The sequence below is a fragment of the Vipera ursinii genome, assembly GCF_947247035.1.
Source record: "Vipera ursinii genome assembly, chromosome: 2".
Classification (NCBI taxonomy): domain Eukaryota; kingdom Metazoa; phylum Chordata; class Lepidosauria; order Squamata; family Viperidae; genus Vipera; species Vipera ursinii.
The window spans coordinates 266,224,288-266,237,742 of record NC_139513.1 but is presented as its reverse complement, the minus strand read 5'-3'; the positions used below and the strand labels follow the sequence as shown (position 1 = coordinate 266,237,742).

The 13,455-nt window shown below is 37.4% G+C and overlaps 1 protein-coding gene across 2 annotated transcripts in view; it reads left to right on the top strand.

The window, feature by feature from the left end:
• Nucleotides 1-12,969, top strand: part of CWC27 (CWC27 spliceosome associated cyclophilin) — a 130,265-nt gene extending 117,296 nt beyond the window's left edge. For both annotated transcript variants that reach the window (XM_083357295.1, XM_083357294.1), the window contains exon 14: nucleotides 11,360-12,969. In XM_083357295.1, coding sequence (XP_083213421.1) covers nucleotides 11,360-11,522 — 163 coding nt within the window. In that variant the 3' untranslated portion in view covers nucleotides 11,523-12,969. The remainder of the gene's footprint in view (nucleotides 1-11,359) is intronic.
• Nucleotides 12,970-13,455: the final 486 nt, after the last annotated feature.

Genomic DNA, 13,455 nt, shown 5'->3' with positions numbered 1-13,455 from the left:
AGAGACATGGAATGTTGCATAACATGTAGCTCTTCTGCCAGAGCTGTAATTTTTATTGTTAAAATAAGTTTCATCAGGAAAAGAGTTATTTTTCTTGCATTTTGTTCAATCTGTTTTTTTTATTTAAAAATTGGTATTTAACTTTTTAATATTCTAGTTTTATTACATGGCAAAGGTGAAACATCATGGACATTATCTATGACATGCATCAATTTATGTACAAACTAGCAATCTTAAATGTTTATTTCTGAGGCAATAATAAGGGCACACTGCCTTTATAATCCTCCAGGTGAATCTGAACAGATTTTTAATCGTGTGCAAGAATTATGAACCTTCACTGAGCATAAATGAAATATTCTAGTGCCAGACAGATATTTTTATTACAGAGCATGCCAGCCCATAGAATCAAGTTAAATATGAGAACTTTATAACCAGGAAGAAAAACTGTTCCAACTGGAACAGAAACAATGCTGGAGAGAATTGGGCCATGTCACAACTCTTAACATTATATAGAACAGCAGTCCCCAACCTTTTGGGCACCAGGGACTGGTAATGTGGAGAGAGGTTTTTCTGCGGACCAGGGGAGGCATGGTTTTGTGTGCTGCCTGCATCCTGCAGATGGGGCTTTGCTTGTTTGTGTGGACTGGTTGCTGGCATGCCGCAGCCCGGTACTGGTCCACGGACCAGGGGTTAGGGACCCCTGATATAGAAACAGTGCTTGAGCTATATAGATTTGATTTTTAAAATAATTCCTTCAGGCTGTTATAGGCATTTCTTTCATTAAAAATGTAGGCCTCAACATCATATATCTGGGCACTTACATGCCCTAGATCGTGGATTTTCCAGCTCTGATCATAAAAGCCCGAACTGGCTACACTAGATAAGATTTGATTAAAGGTCTCACTTCTGGTTAATTGTCTGGGTCTGTTTATATAAAGCCTTGCAATCCTCTATACTACTTCTGGCATTGTTCAAGTGTTGCCAGGTTCTCTGATCCCTCACTTGTTTGCTACCGTAAGTCTGTTCAGAGCTCTTGAGCCAGTGAAACAGCATAGCTAGGGTATTAGATTAATTGAATTATTGACCTACTGCAGTCGGACCGTCTCTGTATATTATAAGAGGTGCTTTGTAACTCTGTGTACATCATTCTGCTGTCTTGGATGACATCTGGCCTTCACATTATCATGTCTCATATCCATTTGCACTACCGGTATGTACTTTTGAAAGCACTTGATTAATCTTCTTTATCAAAACATTTGAAGTATGTTTCTGTAGCAGTTTTGGGAAATGTTTTAAATATAGTGTATGTGTGAACTGTTCCTGTAAATGATAGAACAAAGGCATCATGTCTCTGCTTCTGCAGTGGAAATACTGGAAGCATAAATCATCATAGTTTTATATGTCTGTGTCCTGATGCTGTTGCAAAACCCAGTTGCTTTTTTATGGAGCAATGTGTCAGAGCTGTGAGTTCTGATAGCCTGCTTTTTTGTAGACACATTAATATCCCACCAGACAGATTGTTCAGAATGTTTTAAGAGCAGAATGACCAATCTGGGGCCCTCAATATTGGGGTGGGGGGGAGATCAATCTGTGACAGCAGTTTTACAAAATAGAATGTATGTTAGCAACTAGATTTTTTGCAAAGAATGAAAGTTTTGCCTTGAGAATGCTGGGTGAGTGGGGTTGCCAGTTGCTTATTCTCATTCATCATTGGGGTTGTGGCACAGTAAATGTTCATCTATGGACATGAAAACACTTGCAAATTGAATTAACACTGTTGAACACGGCACTCCGAAGCTTACTCTCAGTTTCTATTCCTGAGGACCCAGATTGTTGGGGGCAATATGCCGACTCTGTAAACTGCTTAGAGAGGGCTGTAAAGCACTATGGAGTGGTATATAAATCTAAGTGCTATTGGTATTAAATAAAGCAATAGCCATTCTTACCTATAGGCTATTGGAGAAAGGGAAAACAGTGATGCATTATAGTCAGAGCAAATATTCTCCCTGTGATCTAGTTCTTTATTTTCTCACGATGTAAATGCATCCTAAATAAAATTTGAAATTATGTATCTATGCCTCCATTGTATTTACATTCCTTTTTTTTACTAAAACACTCAATTGCAAATACAATAGAGGTCTTGTATTATTATGCTGAAGGTCTTGGTCCAAGCTGAATCTAAGTCTGGATGAACTTTGAAGTACACTGCCAGATAAAAATATAGGTGAAATGTTTTAATGCAAATATTTTTAAGCAATTCTGTCAAAAGAATTTGTTACCACTATTTCTGAGAAGGTTATTTTATATGTTAATTGGCATTTGATTATATTTATCATTCATGATGAAGTTTATGAAAGCTCTGTCAAGATTAGAAATAAGGACATGGTTATGAATATGCCATGTGTAGCAAAAATAAATATATATTATTATACAAGCAGTATATATTATACACACATACGCCTCACATACACATGACATTCACAAGAAATTGCATATCTGCTATCTCAGAGGTCCCCAACCTTTTGGGCACCAGAGACTGGTTCCGTGGAGAGAGTTCTGTGGACCGGAGGGGGCATAGTTTTGTGTGCTGCCTGCATCTCATGGATGGGGCTTTACTTGTTTGTGCGGCCCAGTTGCTGGCATGCCGCGGCCTGGTACTGGTCCACAGACTGGGGGTTGGAGACCCCTCTGCTAACTCACTGATTTTCATCTAAAAACTGTTGCTTCAAAGTAATCATTGATTTTTTTATGTTTTAATATATTTTCATTGAGATTTTTAAGAAGATAAAAGCAATAAAATTTTAGAAAAGAAAAAAGATAAAAAGAAGAATATTGAATAGGTTAGGAAATAGATAAAGAAATAGAAATATAAAAGGGAAGACATAGCATTTGCACCTTTTGACAGTTGTTATAAATGCATTTATATTGTACACTGTCTCTCTAAAGTTACATCTTAATTTCCTTCTTCCATAAGTTACCCTTTCTAATCATCTAACCCAGAGGTAGGAAACCTTGGCTCTTTTATGACTCGTGGACTTCAATTCCCAGAAGTCCTGAGCCAGCCATGCTGAGGGGAAAGGGAGAGGTTTCCAAGCTGAGCGATGCTGCTCTGGGAGTTGAACTCCACGAGTCACAAAAGAGCCAAGGTTGCCTTCCCCTGATCTAACCCATAAATCACAAGTTCATGTTTTTTTTTCCTTTTTCAGCAAGAAATACATAAGGAGTTTCCACTCACTAATTAATGTAATAGTTGACCTTTCTGATTTAATTTTCCCATCTCTGCTAGTCTGTCATCTTCACCAACCATTCCAATTGTAGGTAGATCAGAGTTTCCATTTTTGAACATATAGTAGTCTTGTAGCAGTGATCATATATAAAAATAGTCTTATGTGGTTCTTTTCTATTGTCTGTCCATTAATTCCAACAAGATATGTTCTGGCTTCAGTTGACTCTTACTCTTTAAAATTCATTTAACAACCACCTTGTTTAGCAACATAAATTCTGGTCCCAGTTGTAGATGTAAATTGAGGACTACCTGTAATGTCTTAATCCATACTGTAGCTTCTTTCATGATACCAAGGAGCAGGTATCATGGATGTGAATACAGAGGCTATGAAAGGTTAACCCAAGGGGCTTTCCCCCATGAACTGCTTTGTCCAGCATAGCATTTTAGTGAAATCCATTCCCATGAGGCAACCACAGTTTCCCAGCCTTCTCTGGCAACCACAGGTATAAAAGTAGCAAGGATATCCCTGCTGTTTGGCCTCTGATCAGAAAGTGCTTTGCATTGTCAGTTGGCAATGACATATCAAGAGTGGTACTTGCTCAAGGGCAGGCCTTTAAGGAGTTTTCGTTGTCAACCTTGCGACTTGGAAGGAATATTGTACAAATTTGGTAGCTTGAGCAATATAAAATAGGTTGGGGAAAGGCAGGCAGGCAAAGCCAGCAAACAGATGAATGCAGAATAGCACAGTTGCCCGTGCTGGCCACTGCTGTCCAAAGGTAGGACTTCCCAGATCTCTCTTGCAAGGTTGATTTCTATTGCTAAGTGAGAATTAGCTATGTTCTAATTGTCATGTGTATGTTTATGCACTCACATTTACTTTTCTGCTTTTGTATGTGTGGTTGCCCCCCCTTTTTTTCTTACAAGGGGAAGCATTTTAAGAAGCTGTGTCCCAAATGTTGCCATCTCTTCCTGATAGCTGCCATTTTGTTGCAGTTGGCAAGAGTGGCTGCATGCCACTTGACTGCCTCTGTGTACCACCCATTGAGAAGTATAGTTCTAATACTCTTGGAAGTCTGGAATTTATTTATCCACTTTCATTTCTTCAGAATTAAAGAAATGTGTAACCTTCTAGAGGCCTCATTTAGACCTCAAGAGATTTGTGTGCAAATTCTCTTTAGTAATTAATTTTACTGTTTTGAGTTTGGAGGCAGTACATCCATCTTTCTTCCATTGCTCCTGCTAATTAGCCTTTTTATCACAGTTTTGGTTTTGGACCAAAGTGTCTCTCTACCTCTCATGTGATTGATTAAGTACTCCCACTAGACTTTAAAGTACTTTTTAAGATTTGCAGGTCTTGTCCCTGAAGATTATGTTTGCAATCCACCAAGTACTGCCTCTGCAAATACTTCATTTATTTCAATGAGATTTGTTTTAAACAGAGGCTGTTCTGTACAGTGGGGGAAAGAAAAGGAGAAAGTACAGTCCTAGCAGAAGTGCTCTATTACTCAGGTCCTACTCATATCCTAATGCCTTTTAGACCTAATAAAATAAGTTTGCATAAAAGGAGCTGGATCAAGGCCTTAATCAAAATATCCTGCAGGAGGTACCAATTTAGTAGTGATATTTTTCAGTTTACTTTCTACAGATGTTTGTCCAAACCAGTGCACACTTAGGTATATTTAAACCTCTTAATTCAAATGGAACTAGAAACACATAATTTTGCGTAGAACCTTTGGGAAATGATAGATGCCTTGCCATCATTTCATTTCAATATTTATTGGGGGCTTTCATGGTTTTCTTCATCTTTTCTCTGCAATTTGATCGTCAACACTTTGTCAGTTCTCTCTCTGTCATCCTTACCTTCTCTGTCCTGCTTGTTCTGTCCTCTTTCGTTCTTTACATGTCTTCCTTGATTTATTTTTCTTCTGGGTTACTTCTGTTTCTCATTTGCCTTCCTTTTATTATGCCACCCACTACATTGCTGGTAATGAAAAGAATGCCAGAGAGTTCATTCTTCCAGAACAGCTAACACTTCTTTTTTAGGTAAGAATATTTTAGTTTTGATCTGTGGAATCACTTAGCTGTTTTGTCTGCCTGCCTATTTTTTGCCTGCTGCAATTTTAGGGCAAATAGAAAAAGAAGTTTTTTGCGGTCTTTTTCTTCTTGTTGTCATTTGCACTTCTAACATTAGAAATAACATTGTTTGTGCTATTTCTTGGAAATGTCCAAGATTTAAAGCCATACCTTCCCACTGGCTATATGCTTGAGAGGCCATGGCAAAGCCAAAACTTCATTTCTGTCGCTTTCTTTATAGACATGCACATGCCACAATCCTAGACACACATTGACTGTCTGGGTTCAACGGAAGTGCTGACAAGACCCGAAAGCTAGTGAGCAGGCAGATGATATGCAGCCAGTCATTCTTTCTGGAGATGCAGAATTGCATAAAATATCCTCACCATGGATTGGAGAAGGGCGGAGGGGGCGGGGAGAAAGCCATTTTTGCAATCTTCTGCAGGTTCTCTTACCTCATTGGAAGTCCTCTGACTTGTAATTTTGTTGGGGTAGGGAGATTAATAAATCTCCCATGATGCCTAGGACTTTAAATCCACACACTTCTTATATGCCATACTTTAGGAAGAGAATATTGTAGGGTAAATAGCAGAAGCCCACCACCACCATCACCACAACATTCTTAGGACCTAGATTCTGTGTAAGAAATATAGCCTTAAAGTCAAAACTTTAAACTTTTTTTATGCTTTAAACTTCAAGAGACCCTCTTAATATATATTTTTGGAAGCACTGACAAAGGCTGACATAATGTTTTAAAAGCCAGCTGTTTTTTCACTATGCTTCATTGTCAGGGTGAACCTAACATACTATATGAAATATAGAGCTGATTATTTACAACAGTCATCTTTGGTGTATTTTGCAATGTAATTAATCATGCTAAACTAATTTGATTTTAAATATGGAAGTGATTTGTAGGTTTTCTCCATTATCTGTTGCTTTGTGTTGTTTATCCCGGCATTGCACAAGGGGCATAGTTCTAACCAGCCTTTGTTTTATGTGTGCATCTGTTTGTTTAGGCAAAGTTTATGGTTGTGTCTCCAACTGTAATATACTTTGTGGGCATACAGAATAAAACAGCACAAAACCTTTGTTGTTTATTGTTTGGTCTTTGTAGTTTCTGTAGAGCAGCCTGTTGACTAAAGCTATGCATCCTCCTGGCTGTACAATTATGATCTCATCCAGAGGCAGACAGTGTGGGAGGGTGGTTGCCTTGTATACGCATCCAGGTCATGTGACAAGAAATGAAGTTTTTCCCTTTCCCCCCTTAAATATCTCAATATTTGGCCAAATAGGGGTATTCACTAACTCTCTTTTGAGAAAGGGAGACTTCTTCTGCTAGGCCTGAAATACACAATAATGCAACTAACTTGATGTTATCACTTACATGTTTTTAACGTTCTGGCAGATCCAGAAGAGCTTTGGTGAGAAGGGAGCAAGTTGGGGGAATGAGGAGATTGTGGGGGTGCTCAGATCAACAGCTTCCAGCACTTGTAACAGTTGTCAGTTAAGTTGCCTACCTCTATTGTTATGTTGAAAATAATACAGTATTGGATCCTGTATTAGTATTTTCCCTATTGCTAGCATCATGCTATCTTGATAACTTACTTTCAGCAGAGGCAAATAGCGTATTATATTTCTTAAATTATAAGGGAGTATTAATAATGAAAACATGGTAGCTTTTTTAGAGATGTTAGCTTGTCTTGTCAGTGATCAGTGTCTGAAGGACTTAGGGCAGGGGTCAGCAACCTGAAACAGTGAAAGAGCCACTCGGAACCGGTTCCCTCACAAAAGGAAAAACTGGGAGCTGCAAAAAAATGTGTGCACATGGGCGTACATGCGCGCATGCACAGAACAGGGTTTGACTGAAGAGTGGAGCCAAGGCGAGATATGCACCTACCCTGCATATTTGAATTGATTGGTTGAACTTTTTTAGTCCCACTTTTTTTTTGAACTGCGCACGGCAGAAGACTGGGAGCCGCAGAAGACGGCTGAAAGAGCCGCATGCGGCTCTGGAGCCGCGGTTTGCAGACCTGTGACTTAGGGGATATTTGGCTCTATCTCTTTGGGCTGATTGTTTTGTATCTGTGGAATGTATTTTGGGATGATTGCTCTTTGCTTTCTTCTCTGTGTCTCTGCATTATTGTTCTGGCTCCATTTGATGATCCCATCAGGTAAATCGCCTATTCAGGTTCTCACTCATTTAAGGAGTTGTTTAATAGGTTAGGCTAGAATCACCATCTCTTGTCTTAAAATAATTTGTATCCTCTATATGTTTTTTTTAATTATTGATTTTATATTTCTTATTTATGTTAACATATGGAGGAGGAGCTTGGATTTAAGTTACTATAACTATTGCTGTGAAAAAGTGATGCTAATTCTAAGTGATTTTAGCAAGACATATTTGGGGAAAAATACTGCAGGTAACTTCTTTGTAAAATGTTATAAGTTGTACTTCTTAAAAAGTACAAAATGGAATTTTAAAACATCCTAACAAAATAAAATGACTAACTTATTTTGTAACTTTCAGTTTTATGTGTTGCAAAATTGGAACATGACCTGATGTAAACTTCTGTAGATAAGCACCAGCTGCACAGTAATGTTTCTTGAAGTTGTACAAGTTCAAAAGATAAATATATGAAATGTCAGATACTGACACCAGATGAATACTGTAAAAGTGCCTTAGATACTTTGAAGATCTTTAGAAAATATGGACTTTTTTTTAAAAAAAAGATATTGAGCTGAATCTTCTCAGCACTTGGAGGAATGTTGCTGCAACAGTTACTGCTTAATAACTAAAGATTTTCCCTATCTATGGCAGGAAAGCTTGATTCTGTAGGTTTCGTTCTTCTGTTGAAAAAATAACAATCTCAGCAAAAGATCCTTCTTCTGCTTTAAACAACTGTTCGTTAGGAGATAAAACTTCCTCAAGCATGCAGCCTTACCTGTGGAGTTTTCTGTATCTGGTTGAATACCCTGTCTTAGGCTGTCCTTCTCCAACCATGTGGCTTGTAGATAAGCTGTGCTCAATTTCTGCTAATGGTCACGCTGGCTAAGCAACTATAGAAGATGAACTCAAATGCCTCTGGTGGCTACCTAGAGTTGCAAGAGGCTTTTTTTGAAGGTAATTAGAAACAGAGATATAGATTGCAATTCCATCTTCTGATTTTTCTCTCAGATTGCAACCAAGATGACGGAGGTGCCTAAATCCTTACTCAGTTGGCAGTTTTTCTTTGCGCGAACAGTTTTGCTTACCATGGTCTTATATCACTTCATTTTAAAAACCTTCTTTGCCTGAGCCCATCTCTGAAGCATATATGAAAGATTTTTATGTGTGCATATGTTTCACCTACTAATAAAACCAGAATTTATATGTTAATCTATTCCAAGTTTTCATGCATCTAGAAGCCATCTCCCCATCTCAAAGATAGGGAATACTCCCAGCAAGCTTGTAGCCTTTATATCTTTGAAACTTGATTAAGTAGAGTTAATACAAAGATGGTTACAAAAATATTTGTATTAAAATGCAATATTATATTTAATTTTGTATTTATAGGCTGCTCAATTAATCTGGGTTTATACACTCAAATTGATTGTAAGGAGTGTGCTCCAGGAAAATTCTTTACCAGCTACAGAAGTCTTGGCAATTTTTTAATTTAAGCATTCATGAGAAACTATAGAACAAAGCAATGTGATTAATAGAGAAGTTGAAAGACATTCCTTAACTGGTAACAGTGTCATTATTTCTAAGACCTTTCTGCGAGACTTCGTGTTTTGTTATTTTCATGTCTTTTTTGGAATAGCTTTTATACGCAAGCTAATATTGAATAATTTATTCAATATTTAACATTGAGTAAAGCCTGTCTATCTGTTTCTTAGTTAAGTTTGGTTTCTTTTTATTGCATTATATATTTACTATCTATATTATATCAAAAAGAATATCTTTAAAGGAGAATTAATTAAGAGCTTCTGAACAACTAAGAAAAAGCAAAATTATAACATTGTTTAGGAGAATGATACAAATTCAAGCGCTACTTTTTATTAGGCCCTAATTAACATAAATCTCTTTCCAGTGGTGTGTTAAATCAACCACATCTTTACAAGTCTTGTGGGAAAAAGTCCCCAGTTATTAGCATGAACATTTACACTTGCTGATCAGTGAGTTTCAGATGAGCTTGCCAACGATTATATGCACATTTTGCTTATTTTTATCTTGCCTTCATTAATTTTTTTTATAAATAACTCAAGAATGTGAACATACCTAATATTACTTCCTTGTCCTGTTTTCCACACAACAACTCTGTAAGGTGAGTTGGGCTGAGAGAGAGTGATTGGCCCAAATCAAATCAAAATCACCCAGCTGGATTTCATGCCTAAGACACAACTAGAATTTCTGTTTTCCCAGTTTCTAGCTTGATGTCTTCACCAGTAGACCAAACTGGCACATGCTTGTGGAGGCAGCTGCAACCACTTTTGAAACAACTATGGAGCAAGGATGTAGCTACAGGAATACTTTAGAAGGAAACGCTTCATTCACACTAAACTGTTTTGTGAATAATTTCTGTGGAATGATTTATGCAGCCCTATAACCTCTGTGAAATCATCATATCAAATTCTGCCTAATATAGGCAGGTATGACTTATAGCGTCCATCATTTTGTTTAGGCTAAAGATCTACTGTGAGGAGCCAACACTTAAAAGAAAAATTCTTAAATGGGAGGGCAGAGACACAGCATAATTCTATGCAAATTTTTCCGTTACCAAAATTATACAATCTTTTCCAGTAATTGAGATGTAAAGCCTGAAGGACCAGCAAAATATAAACTGATGTGGGGGACAAGCATAATTATCAAAAGCCATAAAAATGTTAATGGCCATAGTCTAAATGCACATAAGTGGTACAGACTGTATACACAAGAGAATTGAGAATTTATTGTGAGGTCTTTTCTCATATGTATTTGCTTGAGCAAGTTTGACTCATCCTTCCATCCTTCCGAGGTAGGTAAAATGAGGACCCAGATTGTTGGGGACAATAAGCTGACTTTGTAATAATGCCACTGGGGGGGCCCGAAAGCCCTAATAAAAAGCGGGCATATACATAGAATGTAGGCTATTGCTAAGCACATTGATTTGTGCTTAGATTGTAAGCAGCCCTGAGTCTTTGGAGAAGGGCGGGATATAAATGGGATAAAAAAAATTGGCCCTAAGAATAAAAACACGTGGTCTGTGGATGAACTTAGTTGAGGGAGAGAAAGCAATGAGAGGTGATTCGGCCATTGAGTATGCAATCATAAATAGGGCTAGATTTCAAAGCAAAACAAAACACCAACAATACTTGATGGATATTCTGAAGCCAACCAAAATAGATATGGTGGTCTTTCATAGCAATTCCAGTTAATTGCTTGGAGGTTTTAAAATGGAATCTCCTTTCATTTGATCTGGACTTAACATATTTGGCTATCTTACATGTTTATGTATAGTAGACCTTGCAATGCTTCAATGCCACCTCAAGAAAGTGCTTTGTAACATGCAGGGCCACACATGCAGCTTCTTGTTTGCAGCAGTTTAGTAGGCTGAGCTTTTTCCATAGTAGAATCATCCAGCTTCCTTCTGTAGCTGATATGCAATTACGGGAAAAGTCATGGCTGCTTCAAGAGATTTTGGACAGGTACCACATTTATGATCCTGTGCATATGGAATATGCTTCACAACCCCAGGATAAAGCTGTAACAAATGGGATTTGTTATTTGTTGGTGTTTTATTCTATTTATTGACAAAAAATAAAGAGGATGGTGGCAGTGGCAAGGGTGGATATGTGGTTTCCAATGGAAGAGGGAATGAAATGTCCGAGTTGTTTTTGGTAGAAATTGATCCAGGAGACACCAGAATTCAAATGTCTAATAAGGAAACTATGTTCCTAATTTTTACTTTCATTGTTCGCAATTCTTTTTGGTAAGACTGTTTATGATGTTCTGTCTGCAAGTAATGTTTTGTTCAGGCTTTATTTGCTTACAGTATCTAAAGTTTGTCCAGCTACAATGTTGTTGTTTTTTAAACTTCGTAGGATGTCACATGTGCTCCACTTTGAGGATAAAACCAGAAAAGTAAAAGATGCAAGTGTACAAGATGAAGACACATTTGAAATTTATGATCCTCGTAACCCTGTTAATAAGAGGAGAAGGGAGGAAAGCAAAAAGATTCTGAGAGAAAAAAAGACAAGGAGATGAAATGAGCAGCAAAACTCACCAGATCCAGTTTGGAAAAGTACGTTGTGAACATTCTGTCTCTGCAGAAGTTGGTGTCCCAAAATATATCACTTACAAGGTGTGAAAAGGAATCTGGGGTCTAATTTGGAAGCAGAGCTATCGCCTCTGTTTTGTGAATTCTGATGTAAAATAAGCAGGTCTTCTCAGCAAAGTCCTTGGAGTCTATTTTTAGTCATTATTGTTAATAAATAGTTCATTTTCCACACTCTGTTCCATTTTCTATGTATTTGCATTGTTAAATAGAGGATTTTATATTTATAATCTTCTCAGAACACTGAAAACTTTTTCCAGAATGTAGAACAAAAGGATTTGGCATTACTGAAAAATAATATTATCACTCCTGGTAACAAACTCAGACGTTTAGTGCTGGTAGAATTGGAGAGAAGCAGCAGAGAGTATCAGCATGCTCAAGAAAATCCTAAGGTTGGGGAATAGTAGCAACAACTAAAACCGTCATGGAAGTAATAGATGACAAAACAAAAATAAAAAAAACAACAACCCAGGATGATAACAGATTGGGCAAGCTCTTTTATCAGAACTGTACTTTGAAAGAAGAGTAGGAGAGAGAGTATAGAATGGCCTGAATATTTGTAGCTCAGGGTTGAACTATGAGGCCTTTGGTACTCTCTTGGTTTTACAGATATTTCATGATGTTCACTGTGCACTAATGATAATTGGATAATAAAGATCTGCAAGTAAATAACCAACTCAGAGAGCACCAAAGACCCTATAGAATGACTAGTTCTAATTGCAATAACTTGCAAGGCTCTTGCAACTCATTCTGTAATTGCAAGTCCATTTCTGATGCATAACGTAATCTGTGGTACAGTGTGTGAAAAGGTTCACAATCTTGATTTACATCTGTTGTCTCATATATTTGAAATCCATTGCTTACCATTTGATCTGAATCACTTTGTAAGCAAGCTTCCTCAATAATAAATATCTATTCTCTAATGCATGTGTGCAGAAGTATTCTTGAAAAGAATCTCACCATATCTTCCTTATTTAAACTGCAATCTGTGATATTGTTAGCACTTCCACTTTAACTTCAGAACTATTTGTATACCTTGAACACACTTTGCATTAGAACAAAATTAAAGTGTGACAAAGTTAATAATCTGGAAGCAAAGGGCCAAGAATGAATGGGGACATACAAAGATTCAACAGTATTGTGTATTGCTGCTTCATATATATTTCCTTCATTTGGTGAGCATTGCGATAATTAAAATAATGAGCAGCAATCCAATCAATCTGCATAACACAAGTCAAAGGAAGGCTGAGCAATCAATTTATTATCTCTCCATATACACTTGTTTATGTGTTTTACACAGGAATAGGAAGGAACAATTTGGATATTTTTAAACTACACAAAATGTACCTTTTTAATGAAATAAAATACACATTTTTGAATATATTTAGATGTTTTACGTATTTGTTGACATATCTGATCTGAAAACAGTTGCAACAAAGATGTGCCCCCACATCAAAATATAACTATGTTCAAGTATCTGTGCGAACCTACATAGGGCTAAAGTGCAGATCAAATAGAACTTCAAGCATTCTTTTAGCTCTTCTTTCTAACTCTGTTGTGGCACTTAAATTACAATTGAACAACTGGATTTCTGGCTTACTATTTAATCACAGTAGCAATTATAGAGCAGGGGTGTCAAACTTGCAACATCACATCACATGTCACGACATATCGCAACTTTTTTTCCATTGCTGGCAATGGGGTGGGCGCAGTTTCGCCATGACGCATCCAGCTCACGGGCCAGCAGTTTGACACCCCTGTTATAGCCTGTGAGATGGGAGATGTTGCCATGGGTCTTTTAACATTTGTATCTCCAGCACTCAGAAGAAGGCACCCTTCACATACCTTTGACCAGAATTACTT